Source organism: Cheilinus undulatus, linkage group 19 (genome assembly GCF_018320785.1).
Source record: "Cheilinus undulatus linkage group 19, ASM1832078v1, whole genome shotgun sequence".
In the NCBI taxonomy this organism is placed as follows: Eukaryota; Metazoa; Chordata; class Actinopteri; order Labriformes; family Labridae; genus Cheilinus; species Cheilinus undulatus.
Window position 1 is genome coordinate 4946233 of NC_054883.1, and position 27661 is coordinate 4973893.

The 27661-nt window shown below is 40.6% G+C and overlaps 1 protein-coding gene across 3 annotated transcripts in view; it reads left to right on the forward strand.

Annotated features, from left to right (window-relative positions):
• Window positions 1–27661, forward strand: part of LOC121527457 (solute carrier organic anion transporter family member 5A1) — a 79132-nt gene that overhangs the window by 24540 nt on the left and 26931 nt on the right. For all 3 annotated transcript variants that reach the window (XM_041814427.1, XM_041814428.1, XM_041814429.1), the window contains 3 exons: window positions 15328–15460; window positions 15554–15771; window positions 25721–25885. In XM_041814427.1, coding sequence (XP_041670361.1) covers window positions 15328–15460; window positions 15554–15771; window positions 25721–25885 — 516 coding nt within the window. The remainder of the gene's footprint in view (window positions 1–15327; window positions 15461–15553; window positions 15772–25720; window positions 25886–27661) is intronic.

The window sequence follows — 27661 nt, forward strand, 5'->3', positions numbered from 1 at the left end:
GTTCATCCCAAAGGTTCTCGATGGGGTTGAGGTCAGGGCTCTGTGCGGGCCAGTCAAGTTCTCATACGCTGCACTCCTCAAACCATGTCTTTATAGTCCTGTGTTCATTTCGTCAACTAAAACTATGACTATAAATGTTCGTTGACAGCCTTTTTTCCATGACAAAAACTAGACTTAGAGTAACAAAAATAGATTTGTGATGACTAAAACTGACAAAAACCAAGTTTAGTTTTCGTCAAGATGACTAAAACTAGACTAAAATGTAATTAAGTTTTCACTGAGTATTCAGAATCCAAGATATTTCTCCACTGTGGGTAAATCTGTCAAAAAACAGTGAATCTGTATCTATTCTGCCTCTCAGCTGTAGAAAGCAGGGACCCCAGGTTTGGCAGAATGCATAGAACACACTACCATGATCTGGTACCAGATTAAGGCAAGAAAATAAATGCTTGGACTGAAAGTAAAGACTAAAATGTGAGGACTTTATATGGACTAAAACTAGACTAAAACTAAAAGGATAGAAATGACTAAAATGTGACTGAAACTAAAATACATTTCATTTAAAGGCTAAAACTAAGACTAAAATTAAAAATAGCTGCCAAAATTGACACTGTTTTAGTACTGTGCACTGGGGTACAGTTGAATAGAAACAGGTAGCATTGTCCAAAATGTCTTGGCATGCTGAAGCATTAAGACTGCCATACACTTCGGATAAGGGGCCTAGCCCAAACCCTGAAAAACAGCTCCATGCTATTATACCTCCTCCACCAAACTTCACAGTTGGCACAGTGCAGTCAGGAAGGTAACGTTCTCCCAGCATCCTCCAAACCCAGACTTATCTTTGTCTTTGACTTGTCTGACTTCCAAATGATTTGCCACTCGGATCTGTCTCACAGAACAGGTTTCCGCTGCTCCACAGTCCAGTGTCAGTGCTTGGCATTGGACTTGGTGATGTGAGGCTTGCACGCAGTTGCTTTGTCACGGGAAAGCCATAACATGAAGCTCCAGCCACACAGTCTCTGTGCTTACATTCGCGCCAGTGAACGTTCAGGACTCTTCAGCTGTGGAATCAGCAGAGCGTTGGCGACTTTTGCACCCCATGTGCCTTTGCTGTTGTTGCCCCCGCTCTGTGATTTCACGTGGTCTTCTGCTTCACTGCTGAGATGCTGTTGTTCCTAAATGCTTCCGCTCTCCAATGATATCACTGACAGCAGACTGTTGAACATCCAGATTTCACAAACCGTCTTATTGCAAAGGTAGCATCTATCACAGTACCACAATTAAAGTCACTGAGCTCAGAACGGCCCGTGCTAATGTTTGCAGATGGAGACTGCATGGCTAGGTGCTTGATTTTATACACCTGCGGCAACAGATCTGATTGAAACACCTGAATTCCATGATTAACAAGTGTGGCCAAATACTTTTGTCCATATAGTGTGTCTGGTCAATTACCATTGATAGCTGGTATAAAACTGATTTTTCCACTAAAGAGCAGTAGGTAGAGATATTTGTGGAAACTTACATAGAAGAACAACTGCAGACCACGGCATATGTTGACAATTTTGACAACCTTTATGGCCCCTGATGGTAAAGTGAATCAGGGCTGCATGAATGAAAAAAAAGAACATTAAGTTGGCTCATTATGAACTAATTGCAGTATATCTTCTGTTGTTATGACTGCATTAGTCATGTGTTTGGACCTGCTCCTCATAGCAATAGTCTGCTATACAGAAATAGCAGACGGACCAATCAGAATCAGGTATTTAACATAGACCTAGATAGATCAAATATAAAGAGGCTGGGATACAAATGTAACCAAATTTAACATGCTCAACAAAACTGTTTATTCCTGAAATGTAAAAAACTCCTTGTTGGATCACGACTAACATTACACAGCAAAAAGGAAACAGTGTTTTCCAGATTGTAATGGATACTCTCTTTTGCAGTCTGTCAAGTTCACACACGGTTTACTGCCAATTGTATGCAAACACATGCAGCGGCATATTTATAGACCCGCTGCTGAGGCTTCGCTCTGTTTGGGTGGCCAAACAGACTGGTAGTGCTAAACCAACTGCTGTGCCGCTGCAAAGCTAAATCTGCATGTTATTATCACAGAGACAATATCTGCCAGCTTAACACATGGCAGAAAAAGGACTCCCTGACCCGTTTGTAACAGTTTAGAGCCGTGCAGCTGCACAGTTTTATCAGCGCTAGCCTGCAGTTAAAGGCGACTTAATTTTCAGCTTGTTTGCCAGTGGCTGCGCTGAAAGTTAATTATCCCAAATTACTAATCTCAGCGATTTAATCACTAATCTTATTCCAACAGGAACTATAATGCCTGTGATAATTTGTGGTCAGGTTTGGCAATGTAGAGCATTTTTCCAAATCATGTTTGCTTCCTCCACCTCCACTCTTTATTGTTTTCCTCTGATAATGCCCTTTCACACCACCTCTCTTTATCTTACTTCATCCCAGACAGTTCTTACTTTCTATGCCTTTGCACTAATATAGACTTTCTTTCTAGTACTTGCCTGAACCTTAACACAGGAACAAAGTTCACAGAAATCTCCTCTCTAGAGCACATCAATGACGATTTAATCTTACTCACAGTGTCAGATAAGATGCTGTAGCGTTTCAGAGTGGGAGGAAGGCCCACAGAATAAATAAGCATTTATACAAGACAGCATGGAGGAAGTTGTGCTAAAACATAAGTTTCTGAACTGAAAACAGTTTGGTGTTTTAATATATACAGTGCTGTGAAAACATATTTGCCCCCTTTCAAACCAATTTTAATATCTCACAGAGACAACCCAAGTAAATACAAAATGCAGTTTTTTAATGATGATTTTATTTATTAAGGGGGAAAATCCAAACCTATCTGGTCCTGTATGAAATGTAATTGCCCCCCTTGTTAAATCATGTGTTAACTGTGATTAACCACAGTTTTTGGAAAGCTGAGTTCAATTTCACTGGCCACACCCAGGCCTGATTACCATCAGATTTGTTGAATAAAGAAATCCCTTAAATAGAAGCTCTCAGACAAAGTGAAGTAGGTTACAAGATCTCAGGAAGAAACACAAGGCTTTAGGACTCCAGTGAACCACAGTCAGAGCCATTATCCACAAATGGAGAAAACTGGGAACATTGGTGAACCTTCCCAGGAGTGGTCGGCCAACCAAAATGACACCAACAGTGCAATGATTACTCATCCAGGAGGTCCCAAAAGAACCCAGAACCACATTGAAAGACCTGCAGGCCTCACTGGCCTCAGTTAAGGTCAGAGTTCATGACTCAACCATCAGAAAGACACTGGGCAAAAATGGCATCATGGGAGAGTTCCAAGGCCAAAACCACTGCTGACAAAAAACAACACAAAGGCTCGTCTCATATTTACCAAGAAACATCCTGATGATCCCCAAGACTTTTGGAAAAATATTCTGTGGACTGATGAGACAAAAGTTGAACTTTCTGGAAGGTGTATGGCCCGTTACATCTGGAGTAAAAATAACACAGCATTTGATAAAAACAACATCATGCCAACAGTCAAACATGGTGGTGGCAGTGTGATGGTCTGGGGCTGCTTTGCTGCTTCAGGACCTGGACCACTTGCTTTGATTGATGGAACAATGAATTCTGCTGTCTACCAGAAAATCCTGAAGGCCAAAGTCCTGCCATCAGTTCATGCCCTCAAACTCAAGACCTCTTGGGTTATGCAGCAGGACAACGACCTGAAACATATCAGCAAGTCCACCTCTGAATGGCTCAAATAAAAAAAACAAAATGAAGGTTTTGGAGTGGCCAAGTCAAAGTCTGGGCTTAAATCCAATTGAGATGCTGTGGTGTGACCTTAAATGGGCAGTTCATGTTGGAAAACCCTCCAATATGGCTGAGTTAAAACAATTCTGTGAAGAAGAGTGGGACAGCATTCCTCCACAGTGCTGAGAAAGACTCATCACCAGTTATCACAAATGCTTGATTTCAGTTATTGCTGTCAAGGGTGAAACAACCAGTTATTAGGTTCAGGGGTGCAATTACTTTTTCACATTTTTTGTCCTGTAATAAATAAGATCATCATTTAGAAACTGCATTTTGTGTTTACTTGGGTTGTCTTTGTGACATATTAAAATACTTTTTCATAGCACTGTAGATTCGTTATTAGTTCTTTATTCATCTTGAATTTGTCTCACAAAATTTGCAGTGCTTTGCTAACGATGCAAAACAGCATGCATTGTTTTAACTTAGCCTTGCTGAGCTTCCTTGTTATTGCTTCAGGCCCCTCTGTTGGCCACAAGCCTTTGCAAATGCCTTAGTCTTTACATGCAAAATGTTTGCAAAAAATGATGAATTAAGACTGTTTAAACAAAAGTGACCCACAATAATTATTTAAAGTAGTGTACTTTCAATCTTTGCAGATCCCCAAAAAGTTGTCAATAAGAGCAAGCTAAAGCAAAAGTTAAAAATAAAGATTGGACCTGCAAAAACGAACATTATTGTAAAAGCTAGTAAATTCATCTGTGAAATTCTGATCATACTGAAGGTTATTTTTAGTGCCAGATGTTCTCCTTCTCCCTTCATACATTATGTCCCTGCAGACAGATAGACAGATCATAGCGGCAGAACAGATAACCTGATAAATCTGAGCAGTGCCATTGTGCACAGCTGCCCTGTGTGTTTACCTTCATTAAATCACATGCACACAACATCAAGCTGCTGCACAACAGACCACATAAACAGCCTGTTCTGCCTGTTTATTAGATCACTAGATTTATTTATCCTCCTGTTCTAAGTGGACATAAATTTCAGCAACTCTTTTTAAAGCTGAATTAGAAGAATCTTCTGCTATTCTGCATTTACAGATATGTGACAATTGGATGATCAATAACGTTGGTGTCAGGGAAAATACACAGTAGCCGCAGATGTCTTTTGTTGTTTTCATGTCGTTCTGCTCTGCACCAGCCAGGCTCTGATTTTCTGAAGAATGCTGCAGATTTGTTGATCTGTGTTTTGCCTGTTTCACTTTAATTGGCTCTGCTATTTCAGAACTGAGAGCAGTGATATGGCTGGTTGAGTTTGTATTTATTAATCAACACCGTCTGGTGTATTCAGGCTCATCCTGCCCTTTTGCACTTTGCACTGCTGCACATTAATATGACGCTCCACAGCTCAGAGAATGAGAACTGATGCAATATGAAAGAGGCTCGATGCACAAGCTTTCTGCATCAAATTGATTCAGAGAAAACATTCCCTTTTTGTATAAAACGTAGCACTCTGCTCATGCATGGTAATGCAGTTTGTCCCACTGTCTGCCTCTCTGCATGTGTCTGTACATATTTGTGTGTGAGGCCACAGTCCCCCTGCATGCCCTCGGGGCAAAACTGTAAGGTTAGGACTTGTAAGAAGACACTGCTATGTCAGCAAGTCGCCATGACAATGCCGTCGTTCCCCTGTTTCATTGTCTTTTTTCTCCTCTTGTCTCTGAGCTGGGGCTCTGGGCTCACATGGCTGAATTGATCCCCCATACCGCAGGGATACATGCCGCGCTGTCCCTCTCTATTTGCTCTCTTTCTAACAGCAGCAACTGCATAGATCATCTGTCATACAGCTGTCACCTGCAGCCACACTTCTCAAAGATCTTTAGACATTGAGCTGGACTGTGCCGTGCAGTATCAGAATAGTTTGTGCAGAGAGAGATGTTTTTCTATGAAGCAGAAGAGCTCATTTTGATTATTTTCTGTCACAAAGCAGCTGTAGAAATTGATTATCATCACAGGTCAGAGTGAAGTGTAATGTGTGATGAATAATGCTGCATAAATCAACATGGCATGGCTATTGAGTAATGCTTAAAAGATAACATGGAGGCGTCTTTAGACAGCGTAATGCAGTGAATACAAATCCAAGGGCGCTGTGTAACTGCCTACCATCCATTTCCAGCCTCGTTTGGAGGCTGATCAAGCTCTGTAGGCTAATAGCCAGGTGGAGGGGCACATAATTTATTGAAATCAAGTTTCCAGCCAGAGAGTGAGAGCCAAGCTCGCACCTCAGCAGCCTTTATTGCAAAAAGTGACGAGAGGAACAACTCCCCAGATAAATAAGACCTCCTGCATATGGTCTGCACATAAACAAATCAAACCCTGTATACACAATTTTTGCCCCAAGTTTGTGAAGAATTGCAAATGTGATTAAAGGGTAGTCTGATATTGATGATTCTTCTGATGTCAGAGTTACAACCTCAACCTTTGAACCCTGCAGTGTTCTGACAAGGCAGTGAAAGTCCTGTCCTGTATTTTGTCCACGTAATTAAATCAAATCATTAATCTGTGGTAATGAGTTTGGCCACGGGGGAGCTGCTTCATTAGGTACAATGTGCTTTCTCATCAGGTGCGGTTTGCTGCAACTTCTCCTTCATCCTCTGCTGCTCTCGCAGGGGTGAGGGGTGAGGAGAACAGAAGGTCAGGGGAGGTGGAGGGGGACTGGACAATGCAGACGCCATTTTATTGTTATGCCTGAAATTCCATTCACCGCTGAGGCAACTATGGAAGCAGCTCAAGGCAAGGCAGCTAAGCAATGTGTATCTCAGATTGTATGATATTTTTACATCAAATGAAAATGTAGGACCATTTTTCAATTTTTGAATAATTTGTTAAACTTAGAGGCTGCTTAAAGGGGGTTGCTCCTTTTTTACATGATTAGGGGTGAGGCATTTTGAGTTTTAGATCACTGGTGGAGGAGTCGACAGTTCTGGCGGATGTAATTTAAATCACACCTTTCATACTAACAAAGTGCTTTACGTAAACCAAAATTAAATAGATAAGAGAATATGATCATCCCTAGCTGGAAATCTATGTGCCGAAACAGCTACAGAGTAATTTATAAAGACAGGGACTGCTGGTATGAAGTAACACTGTCATAAATTTGTCACGAGGAAATGCAGTAGTAGCTCAACATCAATGCAGAAAATGAAATATTTGTAAGAAATGCAACAAACAACAGATATTTCAATCAAAAACAGTAATTATTAAAATATATGTGATATTAATAAGATGAAAAAATACTCAAAGACAATGTAGGAAGAAGATTCTAACCTTTATCTAGCCACATTAGTCCCATTTGGATCCCAGATTTCTTTCTGTGTTGTTCCACCTTATCTGAGAATTGGCCATGTTATTTGAAAAGTGATTTTTGCGTAATATGTGACCTTTAAATACTGAAGGACATGGTATCAGGATGCCATGATCAATAATATTAAAGGCCTATTATAAAAATTGCTTATGGTCAAAAGTTTCAAGAATGTCATTGATGCAGAGAAAAATAAATAAAATGGACAAAATAAAAAAAAGAATGTAATTCAAGATAGAATAAGAATCAATTAAAAGCCAGATCAAAAAGATAGGTTGACTTTGTTTTGTAAATTATTGTATATCTGTCAGTCAAACTCACAAATAAGGACAGCTAAATAAATTATCAAGAACTGCCAATGTTAAAATGTCAGGTGCCATTTGCTTTAAAATGAAACAAAGTCTGATGTTTTCCAAAAAAGGTAAAATGAAAACTAGTTAAATCCATCCAAGATAAAATATAAGCCGTCTGCAGTCGAGATGACTTCATCCGTTTAATACTGGCTTTAACCTTCTTGTAACCATCCTTCTGTCTTGCACCTTATCTGCTCCTTGTACCGTTCTTCTCTCTGTTTTACCCTCATTCATTTCCCCTGAATGGATCGGTGCAGCTCATGAATACAGACACTCTTACAGAGTGTGGAGGAGGCTGAGTGGAGACAACAGAGCAGCGCGGTCCCTGAAGGTTAGATGCGAGAGGGATGTTGCTGAGCAAGCTTTATCACTGTGTTACACAGCAGGATCAGTCACCGCAGACTGAAGCCCAGCTCCTCTGATTCTTTATGTTCAATAACTCCTCCATCTCTCTCCTGCTCTCTGATGTTATTATGTTTCCTCCTAGCCGATCTGTTTTTCCTGCCACCGCTGCCTCTTTCTGGCACTTTGTATGTTTTTATTTCTGTGTGCCACTATATCGCCTTTCGTTTCCTGGATTATTGTCGAGTAAATCTCTCTCTTCCTTTGCCTGACATCTCCGCATCCATCCATCACAGCGCTCTGCAGCTTAAAGCTAAAGAGGGGTCAATGATGCACAGTAAACTCTCCCACCTTATCCATCCCTCACTGTTACCTCTGATGCCCTTGGACCTCCCCTGCGTTGCTATCACGTGCAGGAATGAAGTGTTCATGTGCATGTAGAAGATGCAGAGCAGGCTGACCTTGGTTGATGTTAAAGTCGTACAGTTGTAGTTGATCCCTTCATGCATCTTGATTTTCATTGCTCATGTGTGGTTTGTTTTTTTCCCAAGCTTGTGTGACAAACTTCTCCTCAAACCTCATTACTACATTATTTCTGATATTGGATTCTTTTTCTAGCATGTTAACTTGCACGCTCTCTGACTTCATCCTCAATTATTATCCTTTCATGCATGTCTAATGCTTCTCACAAAGTCAGCACAAAATCAGAACATACTGAAAGTCAAGCAGGATGCTCATGAAGCTGGTTGAGATGCTGACTTTGTATAACATAAGAGGAAAAAGCCAATAACTGCAAAGGAGAGCTCCTAATCCATTACCTCCACACGTGTAGACAGCCATACGAAGCCTATAATGTTTCGTCCTTCACGTGCTGCTGGTAAAGGTCTGTTGCGTAATTGGGTAAAGTGAGCCTGTGGTGCACCATGCGTTCCACACTGGCACGCACCCCCCTGTGCTCCACTGACGTATATCGCCGCGGCGTGTGTGTAAGTGTGTGTGATGGAGCGCTGCTGCTTTGCCAGCATATCCCTCAATCCGACAGCTCTGCCCCAGCCGCCCTTCAACCCAGCCACAAGCCCTCCAATCCCCTCATCCCTGAATACCCCGCCTGGTTGCCAAGCAGGCAGCGCGGGGCACCTAGTAAGGCTCGGTTTATGACCCCCAGTCCGTCCTCCAATCAGGCAGAACACTGTTAATGTGATGGATGGAGTGGCAAGGCTGGCGCTTACACAATCACCCAAGGGGTATGAAATATGGCCGTTACTGCTCGGTGCCCTGAGGAAGGAGAGGATGGAGATTGGAGGGCAACCATAGGACTTAGTACTCAACCATTGCCTGAGGGGGGAACGCCTGGGTGCCCCAGGTATCTGGCTCCAGTCAGAGCGCGTTTGAATGATGGTGGGTCATAGATTGGAGCAATGATTTGAAAGTGTAGAAGCAAATGCAAAGGCAGTTTCCAGTTCAGTATTGGATTACATCATTGGAGCTGCTGCTCTGCCTCTATGTAGCCTATTGATCTCAGGCAAGAAAGCTCATAATGTATCTGTCTTGCGAGATCTTTAGGCACAAGTTCTTGTCACACACTCTGCACTTAGTAACTAGTGGAAAGGGAGCATGTTGCCAACTGTTGTTGGAGTCAGACACACTTCTGTCAGTAAAAAGACTCTCTGCTGGTGCTCATGAACAGGGCAAGAACAATGGGCCAATTAAATAACCTAATGGAGCTATAATTGATCAATCAATCTTATTTGTGCTGTATAATTTGGTAAAAATAATGTGCGATTGCAATTATACTGAACATTATTTACTTTAATGGTTTCATGAGCCTACTTGCTTGGTATGAAGGAAAATGTAGAGAATACTCATAGTTTTGAAGTGATTATTTATCAACTAAATGTTTTATGAATGATTTTGCAGCAATTTATTGAACCAGTCTGTAACAAATGTTATCTCAAGACACTTGAGAAAAAGAGCAAGTTTAGACCACAATCTATTATTTACAAAGACCCAATACTCATCCAGCGTCAACTAGGGATGGGGATCGAAACCCGGGTCCATAAGGAACCTGTTCTGTGTTTTGAAACACCAGAAAATCAATAACGCTTTAGCTTCTCGATACTGATATCGAGTCTCACAGGCTCTGTGATGTAACGTCATTTAAAGATATAACTGTTGTAAAAACACACCAGTTCTTAAAAGGGGAAAAAGCACATCAATATTGTGCATCACCAGAATGTACCTTGAGGATAAAAGATGCTGCCTGCGAGACGCATGCACTCATATCTGCCTGCGCTGGGAGTAACAGGCTCTCATAGCCCTCTCTTCAGCTGCTACAGGATAGTTTTCTTCTTCAGCTGCTCAGATAAATGCTGAAAAGTGCTCCAAAACTTTGAGAAAGTCCTGTTTGTTAACAGTATTAATCCAGTGTAGAAATCCGCTATGGAATTGGCAAAATTGAAGTTCATTGGCAAACTTTACCAGCTGGAGATGGAAAATATGATGCGTCCAGGTAACCTCAGTAAATTAGATGACTGTAGTTTTTGATGAGAAACTTTGAGGGATATACAATAGATGTGACAGACTATCAAAATAATTTTAACGACTACAATGGCATCATTATGTCTTCATAATTGTACCTGGTAGGGGTGAGTCAATACTTGCATGTTATCTAAACATAAGTGGTATTGATGCATCCTTAATTGGTATTGATCTCAGATTCAGCAGTCAGTGGAGCAGTCAACTGGTGGTGAGATGAATCAGATGGCTGGGAAACAGACCGGACAGACCTGGTAAACCTAAACGAGTCATGTGGGTGAACTGGGAACATCTGGGAGAGGCTTATGTCCCTGAGGTCTTCAACTCTCACCTCTGGAAGGACTTCTGGTGGGCACCAGTGGCTGGTAGGAGACCTGGGGGAAGACCCAGAATGTGCTGGAGGGATTACGTATCCTGTCTGGTCTGGGAAGGCCTCGGGATCCGCCAGCAGGAGTTGGAAAGTTTCGCTGGGGAAAGGGACGTTGGGTGGACTTGCTTAGCCTGTTACCCCGGCGACCCGGCTCCAGATAAGCGGATGAAGATTAATGGATGTGATGTTTGGTGTCGATAGTTCTTCATGTCCAGTTTTCCTTATTTTAAGGGCAAAGCTTGACCGACAAAACTAATTCACACATTTATTTAAATTCCATTAAAAATGAAGCTTAGAACGATCGTCATGTGTTTTGTTCGCATTTCACTTGCAAGATCAGTCAAAGCTCCATGTTGAGGCAGGAGATTCTAACGGAAGGCTCTGCAATCTATAAAATCCAGTGTATCAACTGCTCAGACTCACCCGCGTCTATAAACTCATCCGTCAAGGTCTAGTTGGTGTTATAGCAATCCTTTATATCACACTCTCTACTCTGTGCCTTATAGATGGGAATTATTTTGCAGCGTGGCACACAAACATGATTCACTGGCTCAGGCTTTGTGAGATGTTTTTCATTTTAAGATGGAGATCATAAGATAAGACCTCTCTCTGTCCTTGCCACCAGTAATTAATTGTTTATTGTCTCTGGGTGGTAATTTATTCAGTTACATTTTTTTTTAACGTTTTGCCTGCTACGGTGAATTGACTCTGCGGCTGGCAGGATATGAGAAATGGCGCATGAAAGGAATTAAAAGATGAAATATGATAGGCGGAGGGGAGAGAGGAAGAGGCTGGCGAAGTGAAAGAGGGATGGACACCTGCTTTAGGTGCTTAGAGAAGTGAGTCATGTCTGCCTGAGTTGATTTATAGCTTTGAAACTACCTCAAACGTCAGCCTCAATCACAACATAAACATGCGTACATATTTGACTTTATAGGCTCCATTATGGCAAAAGCAAATACATGCAGAAACTTGCATAAAAGACAATCCTCCAGAGTCTCTGGGGCCAAGGGAATGGACTATTGTTGTTGTGCATTTTGATTTTGTGTCTGCATTTGCCTGATAAGAGGATTTATTGAAGGTCCTTTTTGTTCTTATAGCAATGCTTTCCCCTTTCTCTTTTCCCTCAATAGTTTTGTCTCAAGAAGCCATGATTTAATTAAGTATGAATACACATTTTGGCCGTGAGACACTGTGGGAAACACACTATAGGACTAATTGGAGTGAACATGCATATTTGTACCCTCTCGGCCACATTCAGGGAAGAAAGCATAGTCACTCAAAGAGTTGGGATGAAAATGTGAAGGAAGAGATGATAAACGCCTCTTGGGGTGTGCAAATGTTAAATGCAAATGTTGGCTGAGCAGCTGAAACATTTGGTGAAACAGCCTGAGATGAAATGGCTTTTTGTGCTTCAGTTCCAACAGAAACAAACTTTGTTTACAGAGGAGAAGCGTGTTTGGATTTGTTACGTAACCTTGCAGAGAGTCGGTATTCCTCAGGTCTCAGCGGAGATATGGGACATTTGAGTGTAATGCTGGAGACACAGCACACCCGCTGCTTAACACATGAGCACTCAAGGAAAATGGCATTTCAGAGACCAAAAAGAGGAGTATTGACAAATGGTGGCTTATTGAGCTAGTGTTTCTAACTGGCTTTTTTCTCCATTTACATGTTTTTGAAGTTCAGTTTTTGTGTAAGTATCAAATTCACTTCCATTTTTCTTTGATTTATCCCTGACTGGCTGAGTAAATGTGACATCTGTCTCTTGAGGTTCTTGCCAGCAGCACTAAAACACCAAAACAAAAATACTGGCTTCAGCTTCACTGCTGGCCACTTGTTAATATTTTAAAAACCTACATCCTCTACAGAAACAAAACAAAAAAAGATCAGTATAGCCCCAAAATGATACAGGGAATAATATTAAAAATTATACTTTTATGTGGCGAATGCAACTGCCATTTCATATTACTGTATCTTCTAATAAGATGATTTAAATCAGACAAATGAGCTCTTATTTACTTTAAAAATCCATGACCTTAGTTTGCTTTAATCCCTTAAAATTCCTTTAATGTTATAAGAAAATCTATATTTTAAGTTTGTTGTATTAAGGCCACTGTGTTGTGAACTGCCAGGCCAAAATTCAGTCATGAAAAACATCTCTAAGTTCTTAAAATTAAGCTTAAAATGGAAAATGAGGCAGTAATATCTGCTCTCCTGTTTATGAGACATCTTTGTTTTTTTACATTGCTACTAAAAAACTCTTGCTCTTCAAAATAAGTCTTCAGTGATTATTAGTACTGGGGGGTTTTATTGTGACAGACTTGGCAGGAATAGATCATGTCCATCTTTGGATACTGGACTAAACTTAAGAATCGAAATTGTTACAGACATGAGTGATTAAACTGTGACTGCTTGTAAAAAGACAGCTACAGTCTGCTTCGTTTCATCATTCAGGACTATTTACAGGTGATATATGGATTAAAGGTCACAGATTTTACCTCTTTAAGACAAGTTTATATCGGTCTCAGAGGTCCCCAAAACGTGCCTGTGAAATTTGTTGCTAAAAAAACACTCCAGTTTTGGAATTTGCATGTCTAAAAAGCCCTCTGTTTCAGCCCTGCTCAGAATGATGTTCATGAGCTGTCTGACTCCGCCCCTGACCACACCCCTCTCAGGAAATGGATGTGGCTTAATGGATATTGCTCTCCTCTCAGCTAGCAGCTGAGGGGAGGTTCAGGAGATGTGGGTGGAACTTTCTTCCAATTTTAAAGGGCCAACTAAACCTGGGGGGCAGGGCTAACTCCCCAGATGACATCATGAGGGGAAAATCTGAGAACGGCTTGTTTCAGCACACATTTTCTGAAAGGTGGAGAAAAGGGAGGGGGGGTACTGATTCTTGAAGTGATTTTGGACATGCCAGGGGCACATATTGTTGTTAGAAAAGCCTGAAAAGTGATTTTTTCTTAATATGTGACCTTTAAAACACATTTTTCAACAGGTAACATGTTTGTTACTGCTGCATATGGTTCAAGTGAAATCAACACACTCCAGGAGTTAGCCTGCCCTCTGACCTTATCGTGAACTCTGATCAGAGCGCAGCTGCTTGGCTCTCAGAGTGACAGAAGTTGGGAATTGAATTTACTGTTTTCTGGCACAAATATCTCTGTTATGATGCTTTTAATGACCCATAGGCTGCCGAGGCTGATTGATTTGAGAAGTTTACCTCACAATGGGCAAAAACACAGCATGTCGCTGGCTGTTAACTTTCAATGGAGGGAGTGACAGCAGCTAACCACAGACTATACTGAGATTAACTGCTTGGTGATTTTATGTTGTTGTTGCATTAGGGGTGTGGAATCATTCCCATGGGAACGGTGACGTGTTGGGTGCTGTATTTGCCCCGCCCAAATTAAAGCAAGCCAGGACAGAGGTCAAAAACTTTCTAACCGTCCAAATCTAAATTCAGTCACTCATAGATCTCAGTGTTTTCACATGTCTGCATCAACCTTATTCCAACATATCTAGACTGTTACAACACAAATTTTGGATTTCACTTTACAGGGACTTTAAAATTTCCTTAAACGTGTAAATATATGAACCAAAAGGCTTAAAAGTAATTGATAGGAGGACTTAATGACATACAGGGTCCATTTCATTAAAATCTAAGCACACCTATCAAAGACATTTGATGCGTTTCACATATTAAGAGAGCTTTTAATCTGTGATTAACGTTCATATACAGTTTTAGGGTTATGAACAAAAGAGTGATTTTATCAAACCTTATTAAAACATGGGACCCTGTATCTTTGGTTTGATGATGATCGTTATCCATTGTTTAGAGCATGGTTGAGGTCATTGCATTTAACTGTTGGTGTCTTATATGTCGATGAGAATTTCGTCATTCAGCATTTTAATGCATATGCACACACCCACAATCATAATAAAGAGCTAATCCCTCCTCTCAGTCCTTTACACCCCCCCACGCTCACACTGAGGCGGCTTGCGGCAATGTTCCAGGTGTAATTATAGAAAGTTTTGGCCTCTGATTACAGCTGGAAAATGGCTTTGACTCGTGTCTCTGCAGGATGTCCACAGGAGGTTTTTCCACTTGTCCAACTAAGGTTATCTAACTTTAATGAGTTTTTCCTTTCCTGTGGGGAAGTGACGGAGTGTGATTGGCTCACCTTTGTGACTGTCTGCGAGCCCCCGAAGGGTTAATGTTTTACCCCTCGCTTGCTCTGAGGATGGGAGAGTTGCAGGCGTGCCCTCAGGTCAGCCCCGGACCTTTTCAGGTCAAGTGTTACAGACGCTTCAAAAGCTGTGAGAAATTACCTCGGGGCTGCTGGAGAGTTCCCACTGATCTCAGTGCAGGTGTTGGGAATATGGTGGGCGATGCATCGGTGGTAATGAACAGCTCCCACAGGTCTCATTTAAACAGTCACAGGTTGTTACCTATGGGTTATTAACAGGCTTAATGAAGAAGGTGGAAAAGCCAACGCTGTGAAACAAAGTGCTGTCTTCCTGTTTTCATATTGAGACAATAAATACTGTGTATAACTCCTGTAATGTTATGAAGTTTCTGATTGGCTCTCTCCATGTTTCTTCCAGCCATCATGTACGTGATGGGAGCTCTGGGACCTGCAGCTGGCTACCTGCTGGGAGGCGTCCTCATCGGCTTTTATGTCGACCCAAAAACTGTAGTCAACATTGACCAGAGTGACCCTCGCTTTGTTGGCAACTGGTAAATATGCAGTTTTATCCATCAGACTGCCAGACTGCATATCATATAAATTATCTGCATAATGATCTTGCATCTGTTATTTGTTTCCATCAGGTGGAGTGGCTTTCTCTTGTGTGCCATAGCCATGCTCCTGGTTATCTTCCCCATGTTTGCCTTCCCTAAAAAGCTGCCTCCTCGCCACAAAAAGAGGAAAAAGAAAAAGATGGGTTCGCCAGGGGATGTCTCCAGCGACGATGAAATGATGAAGGAAAAGTCCAGTAGCAAAGGACAGAATGTCTCCTCCTCTATGGGCTTTGGAAAGGACATCAAAGGTACAGACATTCACCTATGCACCCCTGGATGTTGGCTATGTAAGGGAACTGTGAGCTATTGGTGTACAAATGGCTCATAGTCCAATCATTGAGCAGGATTAGTCATCTTATCTAGCAGAGGAGCTCCAGTGAGATCCCCCTTAAAGATGATATTGATTTGTGATGGAGGAGGCTGTCCACACAGATGACTAATGAAGCAGACAGTTCACTGCAAACACTGGCTGTTTTAATGGGTCTTAGGTTATATTTACTTTTCCTAATGAAAGGCAAACATGACTAAAAATCACACTTTGCTGCTGCAGACTCCATGTGTTGTGTAGCAGCCTTGATTTTAAATGAGGGCTGTTCATTTTTCATGCATTCTTGGTGTTAGCAGCTTGCACCTGTGTCTGTTTTTAATGTCCTCTCAAAGCCAGATTTATCAGGAAACTCCGGGTATTCCCTGGGAGAACCCTCTGATTTCTGCTCCAGTATTTCCCAGTTTCCTCTTTTTCTGACTGAGGGAAAAATATCAGACGGCTCCCTCTTCCCCTCTCTTAAATGAGCTCTCTGGGGAACTCAGTCACGTTTCCACACACCGGAGTAGACAGACTCTGCAGCAGAGAAAATCTGTAACAGACGGGGCAGCTCTCACTCTCTTTATTTTATGCAAAATAGCCAAAGTGAGTTCTAAAATGGATTTAAATAGGTGCATACTCATTGATGCATGCTTATGCGTGTTCCCCAGACAGCAGGAAAAAATAAAAATACACATTCACCATAACCATGAAGGCATTACATCTCAGTGTGAGCTCTCCTGTTGTTTAACGTGTCCCTGCAGGACATTTTGGGTTGTTGTGCAAACTCTGGCCGATTCTGCAGACTCAATGTTTGTATCCATGATGTATTTTTGTTGGTGTGTGTGTCCTTCCAAGGAGGAGTGTGTGTTTATCTGTAGCACAAATTCAGCACTTTGTGTGAAAGGTGTGCAGGACTGAAATAGTTGTTTTCACCAAGCAGTTTGTGTTGCCCTTGAGATCATCAGCAACCGGTGAAATATGCTAACACAAAATATTTTCAGTAATGCAATAAGAGTGAAGTAATTTTGGTTATAGAATGTATTAGACCTTGGTCACCTGCTGTTGACTGGACTTCCTGACATTTCTGTGGTATTTCACTTCCTGTTATTTTAAGTATTATAAAAGAATTCCAGCTTCAGGATTTCAGAATTTTCAGCTTTTATCATTGTAACATTTCAAGTACCCATTTCACAGAATTTAAACTCCACAGTTCTAGTAAACCACGTTTACATTACCTTGCACTCTGCAGAACACATTTATTATAAGAACTACTAGATTAAATCGCAATATGGCCTGCTGCAATTTTCAAATCGCAGAATTTGCAATATTTCTTTAACTTGAAATGTGTCAAAATAGCAGTTTAATAAATCAATTTATTTGTAGCCGCAGAGATTTATGCACATTATTCAAACATTCAAGTGTCAATTTTTCTATAATGGTTTACAAAAATCCTCCTTTTTGCGTTTTATGTATGTTTTTCTTAATCAAAATGAGTGACATAAAATGATAATGTCCTTAAACAAAGCAAATGACATTACATTTGCAATACGAGCAAAAACAGTTGGCTCATTCTTTCTAAAATTGATGAAGCCTAGCATTAGTTCATGAAAGTCATTCCCCCGCTGTGATCAGCTGTCATCCAGCCTTACCTCACCCACCCCAGCCACCTCCTTTATAGCTTAAAGCTTGTTGCATCCTCATATTCAGATTCATGCTACTATGGATTAATTGCTTCTGAAATACTTTCATTGTTTTCAGTACACATGGTCTTATTTATGGAATTATTTATTGCTTGAATTTGTAAAAAAAAATACATAAGATTAAGCCAAGAATAATCGCATATTAAATCACAATTGCAATATTTGGGGAAAAAAATCGCAAAAAGATTATTTTTGCAAATTGTTCAGCCCTAATAAGAACTATAGTGCCGCGAAAAAGTATTTACCCCCTTTCTGATTCTTGATTTTTTTGCATATTTTTCACACTTAAATCTTTCTGATCATCAGACCAATTTTAATATCTCACAAAGACAACCCAAGTAAAAACAAAATGCAGTTTCTAAATGCTGATTTTATTTATTAAGGGGAAAAATCCAAACCATTCTGGCCCTGTGTGAAAAATTAAATGCCCCACCTTGTTAAATTATGAGTTAACTGTGATTAATCACAGTTCTTGGAAAGCTGAGTTCAATTTCACTGGCCACACCCAGGCCTGATTACCGTCAGATTTGTTGAATGAAGAAATCACTTAAATAGAAGCTGTCAGACAAAGTGAAGTAGGCTACAAGATCTCAGGAAGAAATGCATCATGCTAAAGAAATTCAGGAACAAATGAGAAGCAAAGTGATTGAAATCTGTCAGTCTGGAAAAGCTTACAAAGCCGTTTCCAAGTCTTTGGGACTCCAGCGACCCACGGTCAGAGCCATTATCCACAAGTGGAGAAAATTGAGAACAGTGGTGAACCTTCCCAGGAGTGGTCAGCCAACCAAAATGACTTCAAAGGTGCAACGACGACTCATCCAGAAGGTCACAAAAGAACCAGAACCACATCCAAAGACCTACAGGCCTCACTGGCCTCAGTTAAGGTCAGAGTTCATGACTCAACCATCAGAAAGGCGCCGGGCAAACATGGTATCCATGGGAGAGTTCCAAGGCCAAAACCACTGCTGACAATGGCAGACTGCCATGGAGCCTGCAGGGTGAAACAGTGGTCTACGTTTATGAAGCTTTCTTTGCTTGTTTACATTTTGTGCCTCTTGTCCAGCCATAACACCATAAGTCAATGTGAAATCATACATTAGAGCACCAGTTTAGCCCACTGCAGATGCAGTGAAATCATACAAAGGCATTATAATGGTGTAACTTGATTACTCCACTCATGAAGAATCACAATCTTTTGATGTATCAAGGCAGAATTGAATATTAAATCTGAGGGACCAGGAACCAGCATTACCTCAGGACACTCAACATACAATAGAGGGCAGGTCTAGACTGTGCTCTTTGTTTTTACTAGGTCTGAGTGTTTCCCAAAGCCTCACCATATAATACATATTGCAATCCAGAGGCCAAGGTATGAAACACAATACGATACATAGGCTACGATACAATCTTTATATCATTACACATTGATTAAGGATTAAAGGAAAACATGTCTTACAAAGAATTTACAGCAGCAGCTGTTCTTCATTGTAGAAGATAACAGTAAAGGCAAAGCTTTAAACATCCTACTCTTTCAAACACCCAATTCCAGATCCTCTAAGATCCAATGAGAAAATAAAAAACAATTATACTCATGGGGCTATCAATCTGTAATGTTTGGGTAAACAGAAGGTCCATTACTTCTTTAACCTGAAAAGTGTGTCAAAATACCAGTTCACTACCTTTTTTTGCAGCAGTGATGTTTTTCTCTGTACATCATGCAAACAATCAAAAGTCATGTTTTTAGAAAAGTTTACACAAAATCTTTCTTTACTCATTTTTGCATGATTTTATCAGTCAGAATGAGAAATACATAAAAATGACCATTCCCCTCAATGCAAAAAATCACATATTTGCATAATTAGTCAAAATAATCACAATCAGATAATTTTTCAGTAAATTTCAGCCCTAGATTCATTCATCTAATATTATGTTGGTTGTCTTATAGAAAAATGTATTGCTTGTTTTTTGATAAATACATACAACAGGGAATTTAAATTAAAAAAAAAAAAATCAACATTAGATTATCTTCCTAAATCTTTCAGCCCTTGTGCACACTAACATTGAACATAGTTACAGTGGCAAGGAACGACTTAGACACCTTTGACTGGAAGAAGCCTTGAGTAGACCCAGACTCATGTTGAAGAGCCATCTGCTGAAGCCATGCTGTGGTTGTAAAGGGATCGAGGGAATTGCTGAAAAAGAGAAATGGGGATGCAGAAAGAGAGAAGAGAGTTGTAGAACTAGAGATGCATTATGTCCTTAAACATTAACCTTGCAAAGCAGATGGATACACCTGTTTCTGTGTTTTTAACTGACAAATCCATCTTGCAAAGCTCCCATCTGAGCTGTTTGGGCCCGGTTAGAAAGTGACAGGACCAATCAGCGTCGAGGGGCAGTACTTTCAGGCGCAGCAGTGTGGTGATGTATGCAAGCAGCGAGAAGAGGCAGGTGAAATTATGGTGGAAGAGATTAGTGTGGATGCTGCTAAAGCTTCAGTTTTATCAGAATGATATTTCTTTGTTAAAAGAAGAACAAAGAACAGCAGTGAGTTGTTTCCTTTTCAAAAATGACAAAAGTCATGTACTGACATGTCTACTGTCGCCACAGCTCGCGTTATGCAGCTCTCTATTTAGTTTACTCGTCGGTAGGGGCGCACCTCGGTTTGGGGCTAAGACATCACGGTTTTGTTGCTCTGATTGGCCTGTAAAGATGTGACAGACAGAACATTCATCCAGTCACCCTCTGGATGTTTTTTCAAAGGCTCTGCCCTTTCCCAAACGCTGTCTATGGAAGGTTTACCAGATAGATAATCCATCTGGTGTGCCAGGTTACTTAAACATCCAAAAACTGTCAAAACCCCAAAGACTGATGGCATGAAACAGAGAAAAAGCAAATCCTCATGATGATGATGCTAAAGATGACAACTAAAAGCAGAAATAAATTTATAACCAACATAACAGCTGTTAAGGTTGGTCTATATTGGCAGTAATATTGGCCATATGTAAATCCATTACCATACATCCCTAACCTTCACAGGTTTAAACATTGCTTGAGAGCAGTTATTACTGCAGGTATAAAAATAAAATGCTGTCATCTCCTGTCTCAGCTCAAAGAGAAATGTTTTACTTAAGCAGATAGAGAACATAATTTGACCAAGTCATCAACTAAACTCTCGCAGCAAAAAAAAAAGCAAGTGCAGCAACTAATATGAGTCAGTGGTCTGTTAGATTTTGGGAGCAGCTGCTGTGGAAGTCAACAGGACCTCGCCATCTGTCCCCCCCTCTAGACAAGATTACAGCCTGCTCCCCAGGAATGAAATAATTAGTGTCACTATTTTATTCATACCTTTGATGTGAGGTAACACTGACAGATGCTAACAGTCTCTCCACCTACAACAGGATTAGTTGAATTAGTTCAGAGACGGCTATCCCCACACCGAGGCACTGCGCCATCCAATTAGGCTGGCCGGCCCCACGATAACCTCCCTGATAAAAGGAGGTATAGTCCACATTTTATACATTTCCTTTTGTTCTCTCTGTGCTCTGTGGTGCTTTTTCTAACCTAGTGGGACAAAAGGAGCCCATATGATAGCCTTATGACTCCAAAATCATAATATTATCCCTCAAGTCTTCAACACTCCAGACACAAACCTAAATATCTCAGCTTATGCTCTTAGTAGACCAAATGTCCCATGCCAAATGTCTGACTTCTCAGCCAAATATGAGACTTAGCAGACTATGCTCTCCTGCAAAGAGATTAGATTTCACAAGAAGAACAAAGACTGGGATTAAAATGACTAAATGTCAAACCTAATCATGATGTTTTTGTTTTAAAGCCTAATAGATGCAAGCCTTAATAATAATAATAATAATTATAATAATAATAATATTAACTTTATTATATAGCACATTTATAAACAAGGGTTTACAAAGTGCAGAAAAACAAAGCAGCAGAAAAGAGATAGAGATATAACGGTAGAACGATGATTAAAGGAGTAAAAAGGAGTAGAAGTTGACATCACATAAAAGCAAGTCTATGAAAATGAGTTTTATGAAGTGATTTAAAAGCAGTAACTGTTTCTGCACGCCTTGCCTCCTCAGGTAGGTTGTTCCAAAGTCAAGGGGCCCCAATGGAAAAGGCCCTGTCACCTTTAGTTACAAGTCTCGGCTTTGGAACGACCAGGAGACTCAGGGTGCGGGTTGGCTCATAAGGGGTTAAAAGTTCAGCAACATATATTGGAGCCAGACCCTTTAGTGCCTTAAAAGTAATGATTTAAATCTTAAAATCAATTCTAAAACTAAATGGAAGCCAATGTAAAGATGCTAATATTGGGAACATCCTCCCTATTCTTTCATCCCACAGATAGTTAAGGTCAAATGTCGGCAAAGTTCAAATTAATTTGAGTAGAGATGGTTTTAGAGCACACAAGAGACCTTCCTTCTTAAGTTTATGGACATTTCCTTGCCTTTTGGATTTTCAGTGCAGACAAAAGCATTAAAAACTCTTGGACATCCTGTTCACAGTGTCAAAGCATTTTCTTTGAATTTATAAATGGTTATATATCTTTTTTTTATCATTGTGGCTGTTATAGCTATGAATTAAGGGAGGCAACATAACAAATATTAGCAGTTTCTGCCAGCTCAAGGCCAGCTCTGAGATGCTCCAGCAGAATGGGCTAGGTCTTCTTTAGGATGTCACAACAAGGTGCCAGAACTACATCAGCTTATCTTTAAAGGTGGAGGATCAGCAGCTTGAATCTGAGCTCCCTGTGGACTGTGCAGAACCTCATTCTGTCAAACCTGTACCTGAATTCTGAACACCTCAGCTTTGTTGAGATATGAAGGAGCTTGTGAGTTCCAACAACTCTGAGAACATTTTTAGATAACCTTGTGTGTCTGGTGAGGTCATTTTCATGCAGATTTATCAAACAGAAGAGGTGAGACACATTAAATAGAGCAGACTATCATAGCAGCCTTGAAATAACCAGATGAAGACACCAGCATTTCATGTTTCTGTGATTAGCAGGATGATTGGAAGGGGCTTAAAGTTGGGGGAGACATGATTGGATGCTCCTAAATTTGGTAGATGATTGCAGACCGATGGAAGCTTTTTAATAACCAATTTGTTTTCAATCAACATCTCAGTCCGCTTACAGACAATGTTTATACATCTAGTTAGGATTATTATCGTGGCAGATCTGCAGGTTTTAATAAGCTGGCAAGGAAAACTCTCCCAAAACCCAAGATTAATTTTTATTGGCTGATTTACCACAATAGCTTAACTCGAGATTTAGAAAGACGGATTAGTTTGACTTTTTTTGTAGAATATAAATTAATGCTTTCAGTACAAATTTCTACCAAAAGTGAAAGATGTTCACACAAGTGATTATAAACCTACTGAACATGTGATCATGCATTCTTTTTCAAAGCCACTTCATTTTTTTCCTGATATTTTGAAATAAACACAAGATACTGGCTTTATGAAAAGATGAGTGTCAAGAGACCTCCAACTATAATCTTTCTTTTGGCCTTCACAAGCCAGCCATGTAGACTGATGGGGACCCAGAATCAGGACATCAGCTGGGTTTTCAGATGGGAACCTCTCCAACAGTTTTTTTTTCTCCACAAAATTCAGGAAGGCCAAATGGCGCCTCAGAGCTAGTAGTCTCAGTGCTAACTCTCACTGCCCACCATAACAGCACGTCTTATCTGAGCGATTCTATCATGTGGTGCCTACAGCCCAAATGGCATTGCTACCTTCAATGGACCCTGCAAGCTCCAGGTAGTAAAAACAGATGCTACCTTCCTCTAAATGCTCCTGCAAAAAAACAAAGCTGTTCCCAGTGTTAGCAGTGCACCTGATTTAAAGTAAACACAAGACACTTGTGTGACACTTGTCCTTCAACCCAGTTAAGCCATCAACATTTGCCCTACAAGTCACTTGTGTACATGGGCAGCAAAAAACAAGAACTTCACCAGGGTTGTCAAGTGGGGATTGCCTTTCACTGGTGTTTCATTCATTGAGTCCAACGGCACCTCCAGATAACCTGGCACATCAGATGAATTTGTTTTACACATCCATCTGGTAAACCTCTCATAGTCAGTGTTTGGAAAAGGGCAGAGCCTTTGAAAAAAAAAAACTGGAAGGGTGATTGGATGTGTGTTCTACCTGTCACATCTTAACAGACCAATCAGAGCAACAGAACATGTGACGTAGCCGCTACCAATGAGTAAACTCCATAGAGAGCTGCATAACATGAACCATGGCGACTGTAGACATGTCAGTACATGACTTTTGTCGTTTTTGAAAAGAAAACAACTCAATGCTGTTTTTTGTTCTTCTTTTAACAAAAAAAATGTCATCAAGTTCTGATAAAACTTGCGCTTTAGCAGCATCCACGCTAATCTCTTCCACCATAACTTCACCGGCCTCTTGTTGCTGCCTGCTTACGTCACGACTCTGCCGCACCTGAAAGTCCTGCTCCTCGTCGCTGATTGGTCCCGTCACTTTCTAACCGGGCCCAAACTGTTCAGACAGGAGCTTTGCAAGATGGATTCGCCAGTGAGAAACACGAAAAATGGGCGTATCATCTGCTTTGCAAGGTTAGCTCGTGGTGCATCATTATTAAGGCAAGCAGGGTTTAGTGAGAAGTATGTCATATATAAAACACTGCAGTGTTCTTGTTTTGATAAACACATGCATACGATCCAAAAAAGGAAGATTTTTGTAAATCATTCTTAAAAAGAATGACACTTGAATGCTTACATTATGTGCACAAAATGTCTATATTAAACTTGTATTTTGACACATTTTGAGTTACAGAAATATTGCACATTCTGTGAACTGTAAATTGCACCAGACCATATTGCAATTTAAACAACTTGCGATTAATTACCCAGCCCTAACTCCATGCTAGGTAAATTGGTTTAAAGGTGGAAAAAACATTTTTTTGTAAAGTGTAGGGATTGTTCGCAATGAATGTAGATTTTTTTGTATTATAATTGCATCACAGCGATTATTAAGAGCTGTTAAGTACTAACTTTCATCAGTTCCTATTCATTCTTAAGGCCGTCCCACACTTCCTACATCCATCTGGCATTCATCAGGATCACATCACTGCAAACAACCTCTAGAAAGGGTTTTTTGCCTGATTTTTCCATGTTTTTGTAAATTCTGTAACCATTTTTTCTTCACTATGATTAAACATTACACAGTTATATGATGTTTCTCTTAAGATATTGCAGTTAAAGTGGTATGTTTTATCGCTGGATTCTTAACAGTATGTACTCTGATGGACAAGGGTGAAAATATAAAGGGATCTATAACTTAAACTATGACCATGCATCCATATGTACCTGTTAATCAGACATCTAATGGTGAGTCATGACTGGAGACATAATCTCAAGAGTTGCCATGACAGCAAGCATCTGCCTCTGAGAAACAAACCCTGATGGATCTCTGATGTTCTGCACTACATTTTCCTCTGACAGAAAGGGACATCTGGGTTTTTATCTTTGGGGATTATCACAATAAAAGCTTCCTCAAACAAACTGCTGGAGTGTAGCGATCCAACACTTTCATTCTGCCTGGTAACAGTAATGTACTTACAGTCTGAGCACATGACTCCAGTGACATGATGAGGGGGCATTCTGCATCATGTCAACCAAATCACATGGAAACCAGCCCAGAGCAGAAAGCATAAAGGGCATGTTTGACCTTGTTGTGATGAAGTGAAGATGATGATATTCAGACTTGATTTACAGAGCTGTGTTTTATATGCTTTATTGTACAACAATCTAGCTGTATAATTTTTAAAGAAGGCTTCATGACATTAAGGGAGGTTTTTTGTGTCTTTGTTTGCATCTGCACTTAAGTGTGAAAATATTCATCTCCAGATCTAATGAATCAAAGCTGGGTACATGTTCAAGTGTTTCAGAGACACTTCCAGGTGGTGTTAACTCTATCTTATTATCACTTAAGGTTTTCATTGCATAAGGTTTATTTAAGTCACACATTAAGCTTTCTCTGTTTTTTCTCATTCACATTTTCCTGTAAGTATTCTTCTTGTTCTTGTGATTCATTCGACTTCAGTTTTGTGTGGGAGTCGGAGCCAAATTAAGCAGCTGATGGAGTGTTAATTACAGCACCACAGTAATGAAGATCTCTGTCTTGTCTTGTTTCTGTCCTCAGACCTCCCCAAGGCAGCTCTGAGGATCCTCAGCAACATGACCTTCCTGTTTGTCAGCCTGTCGTACACAGCAGAGTGTGCCATCGTCACCGCCTTCATCACCTTCATCCCAAAGTTTATTGAGTCACAGTTTGGTATCCCCGCCTCAAACGCCAGCATTTACACTGGTAAGTTTACTTTCGTACTGTTTCTCTTTCTTTTATCGGTTATTTTGTTACCTTTTTTTAGTCATCTCAGTCAGTGGTGTTCACCATGACCTAGGGTTGTTCGATAGGACGATCTTAGATCATGAAGAAATAGAATGTATCAGCCAGAGGTTGCATAAACGGAAAATTCTCCACCATTGACTGAATTTACTAAAGAATGACAGAAAATTTTTAAGGCTGCTTTTGACCAACTGGAATACTGAGGATGACCCTATGAAGTTATTAAACCTGTTAAAAAGGATTCCTCTTGTAGCCTGTGTGCACTATTGTTGACCTTGATACCATAGATTACTGATAGTGCGTCACTCATAGTGCCAATGGCACACTCAGAGGCTGCTGGAGAGGTCAGAGTTCATCATGCATGCTTCAGGTTGTGCAGAGTTTTATGCAATGAGTACACAGTACAAACTGTAGCAACAGTCTATTAATTTTTTTTATTTTGCACACCTCTGTATGCAGCCACATCATCTGCACAATGGATATTAGATACTTTAAGAACTCTGCAGCTTCTGACACCTTCTTGTGGTGGTCTTTCCAGGGAGCTCTTTCCGTGGCATCTGAATCTTTACAGATGCTCTGGAGGAGTGAGCCTCCTACTTCATAGCATCTTCTTTTAAACTGCTGCAAATGTGTTGTTTTTCCTGAAGCTCTTTTTGAAAAAGCTGGCAGTGGTTGAGTGCAGCTTGAAGTTGATCCTGCAGCTTTCCTGCTCAGAAGCTAGTTGTTGGCTTTCCTGAGTCAGAAGTTGCAGGACTTTGTTTGCTGCAGCAGGCAGACAACAGCCCCATAATCCTTTCCTGAGAGACCAGGTTTTTGCTTGCTCCTCTTTCGGGTCTGCGGCATGCTTGTTAATTTGTCCATGCAGCAGGACAACTGTTTCCTTTGGAGTCTGAACACTGGAGAGCAGGGACTCATAATCTCTTTTTCTTTAGAACTGCCTCACACTTCTTGAAGAGAAAGATCATGACTTTGTCCATTTCAGAGTTCAATGCACTGATGATGTTTTCAAGAGCTTTTTTCTCATTTTACATTTGTCTCTTTCCAGTGTCTCTTTCTGTTGATGGGTCTTTTCCTCCTGTATTTATTTTACAAGAGCAGCTTTGACTCTTCTTTTTGCTACCAGAGCTGCTTCAAGAGCAGCGTATTTGTCACATAGCTGAGATATCTCAGATCCCCTTGACCTGTATGCAGACATTTTGCCAAAATGCCAAATATAGACCTTTTTGTGACATCACACAGTCCGATCTGTCTAGCCCCGCCCCTGCCTGGAATGCTGAATGGACACTTTTGTCAAGAAATTCCCTCAAAAAAGATGTTGACAGCCAAAATGTCATCGGAAAATATGCCAATTACAAAATGAGGAAATAGAAATAATTTCATGTTCAGATATGTTGCATAGATAATAAATAATAATAAAGGGACTGCACTAGTGTGGTAAAGCTTGTGTCTGTGGAGCAGCAGCAGCACGTGGATAATTTAAATAAAGATTGAGGCAGCGGTAGCCTAAGCAGGTAGGCGGGGTTTGAGTGAAGCCAACATAAATTCATTTCTCCCAGAAAAAAAAGAGAATTAAGCCTGATGAGGGTAGTGAGGGTATATTATCTGTACTCTCTCTTGCAACCAAGTGCCCTAGCATTACGCCAGTCCAAAAACCGGTGTCATATCTCTGTCTCAGTGTGTAAATTACACAGCTTTACATTCACCCAATTTTGTTTGCCAGCTCCTCAGATTGAACAA